The sequence below is a fragment of the Salvia hispanica genome, chromosome 1 (genome assembly GCF_023119035.1).
Source record: "Salvia hispanica cultivar TCC Black 2014 chromosome 1, UniMelb_Shisp_WGS_1.0, whole genome shotgun sequence".
NCBI lineage: Eukaryota > Viridiplantae > Streptophyta > Magnoliopsida > Lamiales > Lamiaceae > Salvia > Salvia hispanica.
Window position 1 is genome coordinate 24,078,622 of NC_062965.1, and position 15,638 is coordinate 24,094,259.

Sequence of the window (15,638 nt, forward strand, 5' to 3'; positions counted from 1 at the left end):
ACCTTGAAACAACATCAATCATAACTCGAATTTAATGCATTTCATAAAACAATCGCTCGGAATCAAATCCTAACATGCAGATCCGATGCATTGAAATCACGAATTCCAAATCATAAATCCACACAAACGAAGAACAAAATTCATTGCGAAACATGAAATACAAATCGTCTAAGCTCATGTTACGAATTGGCGCGAAAGAGGAAAACGAATGCGAGCAAAAATGATTACGATTGCAAAATGCATCGAATTGAATTCACGTGAAAGCGAAATGTACCTTCCGGAAAGCAGTGGTTGTAGAGAGAGAGGGAGATGAAAGCATGGTTCGTTGAAGAGGGAGTTATATGAAGAGAGTGGAGAAATGTGTAGCGTTGGATCAAAACAGTTTGGATCTACGGTGGAGGTTGGCATGTTGTGGGCCACGCAGATCTTCAAAATTCCCTCCATTTTCGCGTTTACTATTCTTTTTCCTTTTACTATTTTTACTTTTACCTTTCTGGTTAATATACTCCAATGAAATTAACATGTTTTATTTCTTTCATCTTAATTCGTGTCAATAATTGAAATTACTATTCTGATTGGCATGTTTGGATTGTCCTAAGCTAAAATCATCTTATTTGGTTTACTAGTTCGGTTCAAGTATTTTTAAATTCATACACTTATATTTGGCTACTACCAGGAAATATCATGGAAAATTTTAAAAATAATCATTGAAAAAATCAACCAAAATTTGACGATTTTGAAACGAAACTGGAACCAAGAGATTATGTATGTTTTACAATTATATTTTGAGTTTAAATGTATAAGAATTTTTTTATAGACAAAACTAGGAAACTAAACAAGCCCTTAAGCTATAATAATCCACCTATTGATTGATAATACTAGTATAAATTCAACTTTTAATAACTAAGTAGTAGTATACTATTTTGATAAAATGAATATTCTATATCCAAAATTGATAGTAGTTTGGAATTTTGTACTCATTGATATAGTATATAAATTCACTCTCTGCCATATGTTTTTCCATCCAATAATTTTTAAATTCAATTTCACATATTCATAAAGAAAAACTATGTACTTTAGTTGAAAAATATCCATAATATATTGCACATAGGTGGCTCAATTTTTTGCACTTACGATAATTGTTAACAAATCATATTTCATGGTTTTTCTAGGTAATTTTAGAATTGCGGCACTTATCAAAATTTGATCAAACTTTCTAAATTTCCGACAATTTGCCAATAGAGAATCTCGTGTGCCGAATCAAACACATTAAAAGTACTACACTCTTAGCACAAAAGAAAAACATCATAACCTATAGGACATTTGGTACCAACACTATTCACCCAACTAAAAAGAAATATCCCGAAATCATTGTTTTTGTCTGAGTTTTTTAGGAATAAAGGGAAACAGCTATAGCAGAAATGGATAGAATAACAAATCTGCAGAAATGAATACACATGAGTGGCTACAAGAATTTACTAGCATCAACCGGCAGCAGTGTAGATAGGTAGTTTCACTAGAGGATGAGGGGCTGTCATTTCTACGCGAACGGGGGCATTATCACCCATCTCCCGTTATACTTAGGCCGTCCATCTTTCCCATCGAACGTCTGCAGAAAAAGGCACCATTACATACAAATCAGAATCAAGACAAGTATGACGAAAATATGATACACTTCCGAACATAAGGTGCTTTTTGTATGGACGCATCGTACATCTGGATGTATATATGCCAGGCACTATATAGACACATACGAAGAGATGATAAAATGAAATTTGTGTAGAGATGCTAAAAGTTTGCTTCACCTTCTCCAAACGACCGCATTTGTCAAGGGCCCTGTTTGACATTATGATATTTGCTACATATGCGAAAGAATAACCTGCTAAAGTTTGCGTCACGGCATTGAAGCCCATCCACTGAAATATCTCAGTTGTATAGTTTGCACAAGTCACTATGTTGAATAGGAATCCACGCGGGATTTGATAGCCACTTTCATCAGATTCCCGAAGATTTCTCAACAAAATGTGGCAATAGAAGTTGGAAATCTGGCAGAGCGCCCCAAAAGCAAAGCAATTTTCATTAGGAGGTCACTCACAGGCGTGTAGAGTGGGTGGTTCACATAATACGCGATCCAAGCACCGAAAGCCCAGTAATGAGTGCAGTTCCGAAAGAGGTACGAGAGTGGCGCTGTTGCATGGCTGAAACGGTGCACAAAGAAGGTCTCCATGATACGTTTGAAGTAGTGGAAGCACCAGTAGTACATGGCGTATGTCTGAACCGGATGAGTGACGCGCTCCCTTTTGTAGCCGAAGATCTTGTACATAGGGAAGTAATAGAAGATTGGTTATAGAACCAGAGGGCCTAAGTACTGCAAGAAGAAAAGAGTTCTATAATTGACTTGCGGAACGAGATCCTTGAAAATGACAGTTAACTTATTCCCCTTGGTGTATTCCTTCAGGCTATTCTTGTAGTTAAGGACAATTGGATCCCACTGGGTGAGGAACCAGGTGATCAACCGCTGTCTGGCCGGGTAGTATTTCTTGCCTGTAGGCAATATAAGGAAAATTAATCACCATACTGAAGAGATAAATGATAAACTAGCAAACAAGTGAAACAGAATAACATGATAGGTGCCAATACAATGAAACTGCCACTTGAAGCATAACGGACAGGAGCTCTACATGATCAGAATATTGCACATGAGCACATTACCTACACTTTTCAGTTCTCTAATTTACTCCACCTAACTAGTCAGCATCACTTTGATAAGAGATAATAGTTCCATACTAAAGCTCAGGACAAAAACATCAATCTTTCCTGTTTTCCTCCCTAAAGTGTGTGAATTAAATGTTAAGGTGGAGCCAAGAAAATGGACTGTTCCTACAGATTTCTAGAGACCAAAAGAGCTATTCGAGAAATAAATCTTTGAAACTAATTATTGTTCCACATAGTAATTCACAATTTCGTGGTTCACACACGTACACATCATTCCCAATCACATTGAACCAAAATTATTGTGAACTTGTCTACCCATTATATGTTAGTCCAAAGAACTAAATGTTAATTCATGATACTCAGGGTTAACATTCCTAATCTCGTCGAAAGCAATAGTCTGTAAACACTAGAGCCAACACAGTTTGGCTCACAACATAATTATGTTTATACATAGTAATGCACAATTTTATGGATCACAAATATTTACACCATTCCCCATCACATCCCACCAAGATTATTATGAACTCACGTAAGAACAAAGAACTCATGTTCGTTTTCACAATACTCAGGGTTAACATTATTCGTATCCTAATCTCATTGAAAGCATTAGTATGTAAACACTACATCCAACACAAGTTGGAGGCAAAAAAGCCTAATTTGTAGTATTAAGTTTTAGTACTTTGATTCTCTCATACACCTCCATAATGAATAAATCGCAGTCACAAGCAGATTAGTATAGTTCAGAGTTCCATCACATGAAACTTTATTCTCGTAAACGGGAAGCCAGAACCCGAAGAAGACAAGATTCAACCAAAACCAAAAACAAAAGCAATACAGGAACTCCAAAAAAAACAACTCACTCTCCCTGTGAATGGCCTCCTGCAGATCAGCCACAGTAGCCTACAGAAAATACCAAATCAAAACCTAACTCACCAAAAACAAAACCTAATTCACCAAAAACATAACTCGTAACACTCACAAATTCACAAATTCAAACCCAATTCTACTACCAAAAAACACCAAAAGAAGTTATATCAACACTTCGCCTTCATGAACTGCGCCAATCGCATTATAAAATGTTTGACTACATATACCTAATCACATACGCCCAAATCAACAAGTCGACAACAATGAGAGCAGTAAATCACTAACTACAACATTCCAAAATTAACATTGAAATCACAGTAGCGCACGAAACTGATAGTTTAGAACTTCAAATCCGGACATGAAAGTGCATAAACCAATTGAGGGAAACGGAAGAAACGTACGGAATCAGCGAGCTCAATGCCTCCTTCGCCAAGCTCGCGGCGTTTGCCGGTGAGGACGAGAACCTTCATCGTCTCTTGCAGCTCAAGTGGAAGATCAACTTGGAAACAAGAAATGGGGAAGAATTTATGGTGGCGGAAACTGATTGATGGATGATAAGAGTGAGGATTGCCAGTTTTGGATGATCAGCCTCTGTACTGATAAACCGCCAGCTTTTCAAATTTTTTCTATTTATAGCTTTTACAGTTGATTTATTTCATTATTCGCTATATAATCTAAATTTTGCATTATTAAAATAATCAATGTGAAAATGTGATTGAATTAATCAAATTATATGTGTATATTTTTCACTGATTGAATATATTTGTAATTCACGCCAGATTTTACCTATTGATATGAGAAGTTATTTCTTTTCCTATTTCTATGGTAATAACAATATTTGGCCTATTTCATTACATAAATTACGCAATATTTTATAGCCAAAATATATATGGTGCATTTATCAATATGTATTTTTGAGTTTCAAATTCTGCGTGTTGTAATGTTAGTCTTGTTATATAAATAAACTGATCACAATGTCATAATATTTATTGCATATGCGTTACGACTCTTTATAAGTTAAATCACTATATTTGTTCTCGCATAACATTTGGTTAATTTTGTGGTGAATCCAACAACAAGTGTAATATAATCCAAACTCAAAAGAACAAAAAGTTTTCTAAACCATTGTTTTCTTTCTTCGAGTTTTTGAGGAGTGAATAAAGGGGCACAACAAGCATTAGCAGAGTAGCAGAAAATGATAGAATAACAAATCCATCTTCTACAGAAATGAACACTCAAGGGTGGCTACAAGAATTCACTAGCATCATCCGGAAGCAGCGTAGTTCGTTTCACTAGATAAGAAGAAGAAAACCCGAGGATCTGTCGCTTCTACAGGAGCGGGGGCAGTACCACCCATCTCCGGGGATATTTAGGCCGTCCATCTTTCCCATTGAACAGCTGCAGAAAATGGCACCATTACGTATAATCAGAATCATGACGAGTACGACAAATATATGATACATCTCTAAACTTGAAGTGTTTGTTGTATGGCTAAGCTAAACTTGACGGGGAAGCACACACTGGTGCATCCGTAATAATATAAACTCTAATTGGGATGAACGCACCGTGCATCAGGATGTAGATATGCCAGGATTATATAGACATATACAAAGATATGGTAAAAATGAAATTTGTTTAGACTGTAGAGATGCTAAAAAGTTTGCCTCACCTTCTTCAAACGACGGTGCTTGGCAATGGCCCTCCTTGACATTATGGAATTCGCTACATACACGAACGTATCACCTGCAAAAGTTTGCGTCGCGGCATTGAAGCTTATCCACTGAAACACCTCAGTTGTGTAGTTTGCACCAGTCACAATGTTGAATAGGAATCCACGTGGGATTTGGTAGCCACCACTCCCATCAGATTTCCGAAGATTTCTCAACAAAATGTGGCAATAGAAGTTGGAAATCTGGCAGAGCGCCCCAAAAGCAAAGGCCGGTTTCATTAGGAGGTCACTCACAGGCGTGTAGAGCGGGTGGTTCACATAATACGAGATCCAAGCAGCGAAAGCCCAGTAATAAGCGCAGTTCTGGAAGAGGCTCAAGAGTGGCGCTGTTGCACGGCTGAAACGGTGCACAAAGAAGGTCTCCATGATACGTCTGAAGTAGTGGAAGCACCAGAAGTACATGGCGTATGTCTGAACTGGATGAATGACACGCTCCCCTTTGTGGCCGAAGATCTTGTACACAGGGAAGTAATAGAAGAGTGGGTAGAGAACCAGAGGACCCAAGTACTGCCAGAAGAAAAGAGTTCTATAATTGACTTGTGGGCCGAGATCCTTGAATTCGACACTCAACTCATTCCCCTCGCCGATCTTGAGCTCGGTGTATTCCTTCAGTCTATTCTTGGGATTAAGGACTTGAGGATCCAACCAATCCAGGAAGGGGGTCAAGCGCTGTCTGGCCGGGTAGTATTTTTTGGCTGTGGGACGAATACAAGGAAAATTAATCACCATATTATAGATAAATGATAAACTAGCAAACAAGTGAAACGGAATATTAAACATGATAGGTGCTATGACACTGCCACTTGAAGCATAACGGACAGGAGCTCTACATAACCAGAATATTGCATGTTCTGTATCCTGATAGAGACACAAAAAACACAAAAGGAAGAAAAACACAAAAATAACTAAGCAGTTATGGAGTGATGGAGACAGCATGCAACATTTCACATGAGCACATTACCTACACTATTTAGTTCTCTAATTTACTCCACCTAACTAGTCAGCATCATTTTGAGAAGAGATAATAGTTCCTTGCTAAAAAAGCTCAGGCCAAAAACATTATTTGCAAAGCTTTAGATTAAACTTTATAAATAATGATGCGAAAATCCAAGCAAAGCAATGAAAAATGGGAAATAGCCATTCCTGTTTTCCTCCCTTCCTGAAGTGTGTGAATTAAAAGTTTAAGGTGGAACCAAGAAAGAGGACTACTATTCTTACAGATTTCTATAGACCAAAAGAGCTACTGGAGAATTAATCTTTGAACACTATGTTTCCACATAGTAATTCACAATTTCATGGGTCAAACACATACACTTCATTCCCCATCACATCAAACCATGAATATTGTTAACTTGTCTCTCCATTATTCGTAAGTCCAAAGAACTAATGTTCATTTTCACGATACTCAGGGATAACATTGTTTGTATCCAAATCACATTGAAAGCAACAGTCTGTAAACACTAGAGCCAACACAGTTTGGCTCACAACATAATTATGTTTCCACATAGTAATTCACAATTTTATGGATCACAAACATTTACACCATTCCCCATCACATCTCACCAAGATTATTGTGAACTCGTCTATCCATTATACGAAAGAACAAAGAACTCATGTTCGTTTTCACGATACTAATCTCATTGAAAGCACTAGTATGTAAACACTACAGCCAGTCAGCCAACACAGTTTGGAGGCAAAAACCTAATTTGTAAGTTTTAGTACTCTGTTTCTCGCACACCACTATAATGAATAAATCACATCCACATGCAGATTAATATAGTTCACAGTTCCATCATAGGAAACTTTATCCTCGTTAACGGAATGCAAGAACCACGAAGAAGACAAGATTCAACCAAAAACAAGAGCAAGGAAACCCCCAAAAAACAACTCACTCTTCCTGTGAATGGCCTTCTGCAGATCAGCCACAGTAGCCTGCACAAAACACCAAATCAAAACCTAATTCCCCAAAACACAACTCATAGCACACACAAATTCACAAATTCAAACCCGATTCTACTACGAAAACACAAAAAAAAAAGTTATATCAACACTTCGCCTACATGAACTGCACCAATCGCATTATACAATCTTTGCTACATATACGTAATCACATACGCCCAAATCAACAGGTCGACAACTACGAGAGCAGTAATTCACTAACTACAACATTCCAAAATAAACATTGAAATCACAGTAGCGCACGAAATTGATAGTTTAGAACTTCAAATCCGGACATGAAAGGGCAAAAACCAAATGAGGGAAACGGAAGAAACGTACGGAATCAGCGAGCTCAAAGCCTCCCCTGACAAGGTCGCGGCCTTCGCGAGTGTAGACGTAAACCCTCATCATTTTTTGTAGCTCCAATGGAAGATCTACACGGAAAGAAGAAATGCGGAAGAATTTATGGTGGCGGAAATTGATCGATGAATAATAAGAGTGAGGATTGCCAGTTTTGGATGATCAGCTTTTGTACTGAAAAACCGCCAGCTTTACAATTTTTTCTGTTTATAGCTTTACATTTGAATTTTTTTGTCATGCAGTCTATATTGTTATTAAAAAATTGTTATTGAAATGGAAAGTAAAACACGAGGACTTTTTATTTTATTGTTTCACACTTTTACAAGAAAATACATAGAGTACTTAAAATTAACTTATTAATAATCTTGATTTGATCTGAACCTTTGGATTGAGCAAGCTTAGATGTGCGGATAAGATTGAACACAAGTTAGTTAGTTAATTCGGTTATGTTTCTCTTTGGTGATTTTGAAGAGCTCGCAGTGTGAGTTGTCAACTAATTGGTTATGGTCAATCAGTTATCCAGCTAAGGAGGTATATATGAACATAGAAAAAAATATTATATCAGAGCATCCACTTACTATATCAGAGCATCCACTGTAGGTGGATGCTTTTTGGTGGATAACTTTTTTTTTTGTCCATAGCTCCATTTTATTTGTCCACAGCCACAAAAAAAAAGTGTTCGCAGCAATAATAGACACTTTTTGGTGGACAAATTTCACTTTATTTTAGTTGTTGTATTTTTTAATTCAATTAACAATTAAAATTATCGGACTATAATTAGACAAAAACGGCTAGTGCGATAAAATTAAAATTGAAAACTAAATTTTCGTCGGATTAAAGTGAGGGGAAAATTACAACGAAAATTTGATCTACGGAAAATCACACATGTTCTTCACGCTACGCCACCTCCCCTACGTGCCCAGATCTCTTCAATCAAATCGACCTGGAGTTGGTCATGTGCTGTGCTCCTGCGTATATCAGCGAAACGTTGGATCAGATATTCATTACTACGTGGTACACCCATCTGTATCGGCGCGGAGGCAACGCCGTGACTTGTACTTGCACCATCTTCCGGCGCCCAACGTTCTGCAGCAAATCCTTCATCTTCTATTATCATATTGTGCAATATGATACATGCTACCATAATATCCGCGACATCATCTTCGTGCCACACTCGTGCCGGGCAGCGTAGAATGGCCCATCGCGCTTGGAGCACACCAAAAGCTCGCTCAACATCTTTCCTAGCGGCCTCTTGTTTTCGCGCAAAATATTGTCTCTTCGCTCCAGCCGGTTGGCGAAGTGTCTTGACGAATACGGGCCAACGAGGGTATATTCCATCTGCCAAATAGTATCCCCTGCGATACTGCGTGCCATTTGCTACAAAACTGATCTCTGGACCCTCTCCCCGGCACTCATCATTGAAGATAGGCGACGACTGCAGAATGTTGATGTCGTTGTTCGAACCTGCAACACCGAAATACGCATGCCAGATCCGCAAACGGTAGTCAACAACGGCTTCGAGGATCATCGACGGATGTTTCTGCTTGAAACCGGTAGTGAACTGGCCTTTCCACGCCACCGGGCAGTTTTTCCACTCCCAATGCATGCAATCAATGCTGCCCATCATGCCTGGGAAATTGTGCACCGCACCGTGCATATCTAGCAGTCTCTGGCACTCATTAGGGTGTAGGAACTCCCGACCAAAGACTTCCCGAATGCCCTTACAAAACTGCCGGAGCACAGTTAAACTAGTCGTCTCACCCATCTGTAGGTATTCGTCGAACATATCAGCCGGTCCGGCATAGGCAAGCTGCCTAATTGCAGAGGTGCATTTCTGCAAAGTAGACAGCCCGATCCGGCCAGTGCAATCACTCCGGAGCGTGAAGCACTCGAACCGGTCCGCCAATGTCGTTGCTATATGGGTAAAGAGCGGTCGCGACATTCTGAAACGCCGACGAAAAATCTCAGCCGGGTAACGAGGGTCAGCGCTAAAGTAGTCGGCCATAAGCCGCTCAGCCGCTCCGACATGGTCCCGTGGGATTGTTCGACGATGACGAATCTCACGAGGGATCGCCGCCGCCGCCGCCTCCTCGTCGGCCTCCCTCTGCACCTCTTGAATCAAAGAATCCCATGATTGATTCCACAAATCATCCATAATCGAAATGTTTTTAGAGATAGAAAATTTGAATAGAAAGTGAAGATGTGTGTGGAGAGAAGATGAAAATGAGAGGAATATTTATAAAAAAACCTTTATAAATTCTAAAATAAAAAAAAAAAATTTATTAAAACCGGCGACCGCCGCGCCGGCGTCGCCGCACAATAGATAGGCGCGGCGGCCGCCGCGCTTCTCTCTCCATCGCCCCGTCCTCGCCGCAAACGCGGCGAATTGCCGTCCGCCCCCGAAAATTCGTCCGCCCGCGGGGTGGATGCCCCCTCCCCTATAGACCGACGCGGCTAAGCCGCGATGGGGGCGGCCGGCGCGCCGCCCCTATAGTGGATGCTCTCAGTATTTAAAACTAACTCATTTAAAATAGTAATAACGTTAATTCAATAGTATCATTCTTTTGTCTATCAATATTTCTCAACATCCAAGAATTTGATTTTAATATACACAAGCTTGAAGATGATGGCCATCATGTGGACAAATCATACCACAAGTACCATCTCTCAAATCAAAGCATACTAATCTGAAGAGAAAACTAATACAAATGAAAAAAATATGATATCTTAGCTCAAACGAAGATCGAAGATTAGAATATTATTGCTGAGACATGCAATTTGCTACAGAAATAATATATATGGTGATTTGCCAATATATTAATTAAGTAATACTCCTATCACATTTTCGAATTAATTCAAGAGATGTGAATATGATCATTAATTATTGCAGTTTGCTTTATAATTTTCACCATATTAATCGAACACCTTTTATTACTCATCTTTGTTTTCTACTATACATAAGTTAGAATAACTATATCCATTAGTACAACATAAAATAGTTTATTTTGATTGCTGTAAAAAATTGATTAATTGAATATGAAGAAGGAATATGGATGAAAGAACGACATATTTTTGAACAAATATAAAATGATAGATATAACTACTTCGTATCATCGTCCAATAGACCTACATTCTGAAAAAAAAAACACCAATCAGAAAGAAAGAATAGTAGTCCGTACTATATTAAGTATAGGACATAAATGCTGTAATTTTTAGTTAATCATTTTTATTCCTATTAGTTCTTCCATAGTTATACAATCTACTAGGAGTATTATTCATTAATTATATTCACAATGTTTTTAAATTCAATTATATTAATGAACATTCAGTTTATACATTAAAAAGAATTAATTACTTCTATATGACCAACAATCATACCATAAAATAATAATCCAAAAAGAGTAAAAAATTAGAAGTTTCATTTAAGTTTGACAGAGTTTAATGATGAAATGTAAAGAAAAGTGGGTGAAAAATTTGTACTATAATTATTGTAATTTTAGTTAATACCATAGAGAATATTTTGTTTCATAGTATTACTTCATTCAAATTACTAGTTAATATTATGTGTTTGAAATAATATAGTGCGTCGTTTTATATATACTGATATAATTGTATGTTTCCATATATTTTTCGAACACCTAGTCATAGGGACGGACCTAGTACAGGCCAAGCCGCCGCTCCAGCGGGGGCTTGGCCGGTGCCGGACCCAGCATCCACCATCACCGGCCCTTACTTGTGCTTGCGTGCAAAACTCTAAGATCGGAATGTGTTTTTATTTTTTTTACAGAGCAGGAGGGGGAGAGGAGAGAGGGGGGTAAAAGATGCAGTATTTAACTTTACAGTTGGCAAATGTGGGACCCATTATTGATCAATGCAAGTTTTTAGGAAATTATTCAACTTTATAAAAGAAAGTAGGCGGAAAAAGTTAGTGGAATCGTGGAATAATTGTAAGTAGAATAAGTTAATAAAATGTGAGTTTAATAAAAATAAAATGAGATATTTATGGGGAACTCAAATAAGAAAATACTTCTCTCGTTCCGTAAAAATATATGCACTTTCCATTTTCGTCGGTCTCACAAAAGTATGTGCATTCCATTTTTGGAAATATCAATTTAATAATATAGATTCCACTATTCACTAACACTACTTTAAGAATCATTCTCTCCCTTTTTCATACTTTATCATACCTTTCTACTCATCTCTCTTTCTTTACCAATTTTGTCTTAATTTACGTATCATATTTATTACCCCTATTTTTATGGGATGGAAGGAGTATGAGACATTTAATGGGACTATATGTATTAAAAATAATATACTATACATATGTATTAAAAATAATGTACTTATATGTATTAAAAATAATATACTATACATAAAATTATATAAATAATATATCTAGTACAATTATATTCTATACCTTAATTTTTTTAATTGATATAGCCAAAATAGGAAAATGAAATGATGGAAAGGTGTCTTTGAATACAACAAACACCTTCCCTCACCCTTCTAAAGTTCTAATTCTATTTGTGGGAAGCTTCTACGATGGAGTCCATTTACGTGTTAATACGGTGTATGCATCGAGTTGTTTTGTGGCTGAATGTATTTGTTGTTTAAACGGGGTCCATTTAATCGAGTTGGGTTTTAAATTTTACTATACTATTAAATAAATAAATACTTAGAGCCTCGTAAATTAATTGAGCATAATAAATTTTTATTTTAATTATTTTCAGTCTTAACTCCATGCATGCTAAATTGCCACTGTTAATTTCACTTTTTGTTCCTAAATTCCAATACTCAACCCAACGCGTTACGGGGTACATATTTTTTGGTTTGAATATTGAAAAATATTGACATTTTCTATATTATTATAAACGCGCTTTGCAGGCTTATTTAATCAAACTCCTCTTCCTCTGCCGCGCATCATAAACCACCTCCTCCTCCTCCGCAACCAACCGGCGCCGCCCATATACATACCCCATGGCCAAAGAATTAGTTTCGGCGTTCCATGCTACAAATAACGAAAAATTGGTTGAGTTCGTCCACAGCTACTACGTCAACAACCTCAACTCTCCCGAGTTCTGCTCAGCACTCCAACTCCGTCTCAACCCAACAAACAACGACCAATCTGGTAATAATCCTACCTTAATCGCTCAAAACTTCCTTCAAGATATATCTCGTCTCCGTAACAAACATTTGATGATGGAGATGGAACTGAAAACCATGGAAAAGAAACTCAGCAAGCAGCTCCATTCCATTGCTGTCTCCAAGAAACTGTATTCTCTTTTATTCAATGGCTCCATTCTGTTCACTGCAGTCGGGCGATGGCGCCGATCAGTTCTCGTGAAGCGTGAGACTGCACTCCAGAAACGCAAGGAGATAATAGATCAAATGATTTTGGTTGTCCAGCGCATCATGATAGATCTCGATAGCATTATAAATGCAGCTCGTGGCTTGGAGGTCGAGATCAAATCTTTGTCGGAAGCGGTTGATGATGGGGAGAAAGTGGCGGCGATGGAAAATTGCTTTGAAGAATTACTACAGAATGATGAGAAATACAATAGTGCTATCAACCGTGCTAGAGAATCGGTGCTTCAGAGCATAGTTGTAGTTGGGAACAAGGGGACAGAGCATTACTTTCTTTAAACCTTTTATCATCTCTTTTAGATATATAGTACTCCTAGTACTAGTTTTATTGTTGTATATATTAGGTAGTTTGTTTTATTTTTTTAATTTTTAGATATTAGTAGTATTTTTTGTATTTTTTCTATTTATTAAGTGTATTAGTTAATTGTACTCCTATATTTGATCGTATTTTATTTTTTTTATCACAGCCATACATATTTTTAATAGATTGGTATGAATTTGATTTTGTTTCTATTTTGGTCTGCAGCCACAAGGGTAGGTTAAAGGCTGCCATAGATTTCTTTGGCTCTTCGGGCATCCACAATGGGACGCCCTAAGCGACGCCCTATGCACCGCCACGTCAGCATTTTATCCTTCTGTTATTCCACCTGTAGTGGGGTGGACTATAGCCCGCCCTAAGCGACGCCCTAAGCATTTCACTATTTTGTATTTATATTTTTATTATGTTTGCAAATGTAAATAAAAATAATAAACAAATAAAAACAACACAATTAAAGGGAAATTCTAATTTTACTTAATTAAAAAAAAAAGTTACAAAATAAGAAATAAAAAAAGCACTAAATACAAAAAAAGGAGGCTAGTCTAGAGAAGTCCCAACTTGCGGTTGAGGCCATCGATCATCCGCTGGATGCCCTCGATTTGAGCCGGGTTGGTCGCCTGCATGAGGGCGGTGTGCGCGTCCAACAACGTCCGGTAGTCGGAGGAGGCCGCCAAATCCGCGTACGCATGGGCCGCGGTCGAAGTCGCGGACAACGTCGAACTCGGGGTCGGCGACGGGGCTTGCTCAGGCGGCACGACGGAGGAGGATGTGGCCTTGCCCTTGCCCTTGCCCTTGGCAGCCTTGACGCCAGGGGGACGCCGGAAGGACATCGGTGTGCCGGAACTCTCATCCTCGAACATCGGACTGTTGAGGTCCATCGAGACGCGCCGCTATCGCTACTTGTATAATCATTGAAGGTGCGCTTCGACGCCCTCCTCCTCGCCGCCGTCGATTGGGGAATCACACCACCAACGAACTTTTGCTTATCTCTCAAGAGCGCCCAGGACTGGTAGTGCTTGAAATCGCCGTACAATGAAATGTACGACTGCATCGCTTTGTCCCGCACATCCGCGAGACTCTCGCCACTGGCCTGCTCCCTCTCGCACTTCTCGTACTCCCCCGCGAACAAATTTACCTGCTTCTTTATTTGATCCCAATGCTTGCGGAGCTGCTCCCTGTGGCGCTTGTACGCGTTCGCCGGCTTGGCCGCGTTGTATTTCTCGGCGATGCGCTCCCAATATGCAGTCACCCTCTGTTTGTTGGCGTACACCGGATCCTCCGAAACATCAATCCAACATCTCGTCAAGACGATGGATTCGGGGTCGGAGTAGTTCGTCCTTCTCGGGGCGAACTCTTCACATACCTCCGTTGTAGGCAACTTCTGGGCTCGTGCCTTGGTCCGCTTCTTCTTGGAGGCGGACCCAGAAGCGGCGGCGGCGGAGGGGCGGTGTGGAGACGATTCCATGTCGGACAGCCCGTATGAGTGGGTGGAAAAGTCGGGATCGTACTCGGCGTTGGTGTCGAATGGCCGGTATTCGTCGGGTTCTGTACCCGACCATCGTGCACCACCGAACATCGGACTATTCGGATAATCTCCGGAATCCATTTTGCTTGAAAATGTAATGAATTTGATGAGAGTGAAGTGAGAAAAATGAAGTGTGAAAAATGAAGGGAAAGAGGAATATATAGATTTTGAAAATTTAATAAAATTATAAAAAAAAAAACTAAACCGCATCGCATCGTCCATGACCCATCGTCCGCCTCGTCCACGGTGGCGGACGATGCGACGGACGATGGGTATCCTCCGCGCATCGTCCGCGATGCTGCAGTGGTGGACGATGCGACGAACGATGCATCGTCCGTCGCATTGTCCGCCCCATTGCGGATGCCCTTCAAAGTGGGAAACTCAATCGCCAAGTTTTTCAAAACTTTAGCTTCTTCTAGTTAATTGAAGCCTAAGCATGAAACAGAGCTACACTCTCTAAGAGATCCACTGGATGTTTGTATACTCTTCTTATGACCAGAAATCAATGACTATCAAGAGGTTAGTCAATATAATGGGATTTTGTTATCATTCTTTGGGCTATCAATATTATTTTATTTCTCAAACTACGCAATATATTATTTTAAGCAAAAATATACATTGTGATTTTGTTTATTTTTATTTCTGAGTTTTAAATTCTGAGTGTTATATTGTTAATCTTGTTGAATCCAAATATTGCATTTCAAATCTAATGAATGCACATGTTCTAAGACTCTTTAAGACTTTCACGTTGATATATTTGTTCTCGCATTACACTTGGTTAACATTTACTCATTTCTTAAATGGTGAATATAACAACAAAT

At 38.9% G+C, this 15,638-nt stretch overlaps 5 protein-coding genes and 1 pseudogene across 7 annotated transcripts in view; 1 reads left to right on the forward strand and 5 right to left on the reverse strand.

The window, feature by feature from the left end:
* LOC125201549 (actin-1-like) overlaps nucleotides 1-297 on the reverse strand; it is a 3,783-nt gene extending 3,486 nt beyond the window's left edge. For 2 of the 3 annotated variants that reach the window (XM_048099711.1, XM_048099709.1), the window contains exon 1: nucleotides 275-297. The gene's annotated coding sequence lies outside the window, so the exon portion shown is untranslated. The remainder of the gene's footprint in view (nucleotides 1-274) is intronic. The other variant, XM_048099713.1, reaches the window with a different exon arrangement.
* A 991-nt stretch (nucleotides 298-1,288) lies between these two features.
* On the reverse strand, nucleotides 1,289-4,127 carry LOC125217987 (annotated as a pseudogene).
* Nucleotides 4,128-4,765: 638 nt separating this feature from the next.
* LOC125217978 (very-long-chain enoyl-CoA reductase-like) lies at nucleotides 4,766-7,746 on the reverse strand. Its single transcript, XM_048119565.1, has 4 exons — nucleotides 7,589-7,746; nucleotides 7,204-7,243; nucleotides 5,252-6,006; nucleotides 4,766-4,980 (listed from the first exon to the last, which is right to left on the reverse strand). Exons 1-4 carry the CDS (start codon nucleotides 7,658-7,660, stop codon nucleotides 4,912-4,914), a joined length of 936 nt encoding a protein of 311 aa, XP_047975522.1. The 5' UTR covers nucleotides 7,661-7,746; the 3' UTR covers nucleotides 4,766-4,911.
* Nucleotides 7,747-8,501: 755 nt separating this feature from the next.
* Nucleotides 8,502-9,764, reverse strand: LOC125191317. Its single transcript, XM_048088847.1, has 2 exons — nucleotides 9,161-9,764; nucleotides 8,502-9,073 (listed from the first exon to the last, which is right to left on the reverse strand). The coding sequence occupies exons 1-2, from the start codon at nucleotides 9,762-9,764 to the stop codon at nucleotides 8,502-8,504; spliced, it is 1,176 nt and encodes a 391-aa protein (XP_047944804.1).
* A 2,781-nt stretch (nucleotides 9,765-12,545) lies between these two features.
* LOC125202859 lies at nucleotides 12,546-13,439 on the forward strand. The gene is made up of 2 exons (XM_048101335.1): nucleotides 12,546-12,737; nucleotides 12,924-13,439. Exons 1-2 carry the CDS (start codon nucleotides 12,587-12,589, stop codon nucleotides 13,250-13,252), a joined length of 480 nt encoding a protein of 159 aa, XP_047957292.1. The 5' UTR covers nucleotides 12,546-12,586; the 3' UTR covers nucleotides 13,253-13,439.
* A 395-nt stretch (nucleotides 13,440-13,834) lies between these two features.
* LOC125191325 lies at nucleotides 13,835-14,898 on the reverse strand. The gene is made up of 2 exons (XM_048088861.1): nucleotides 14,270-14,898; nucleotides 13,835-14,156 (listed from the first exon to the last, which is right to left on the reverse strand). Exons 1-2 carry the CDS (start codon nucleotides 14,896-14,898, stop codon nucleotides 13,835-13,837), a joined length of 951 nt encoding a protein of 316 aa, XP_047944818.1.
* Nucleotides 14,899-15,638: the final 740 nt, after the last annotated feature.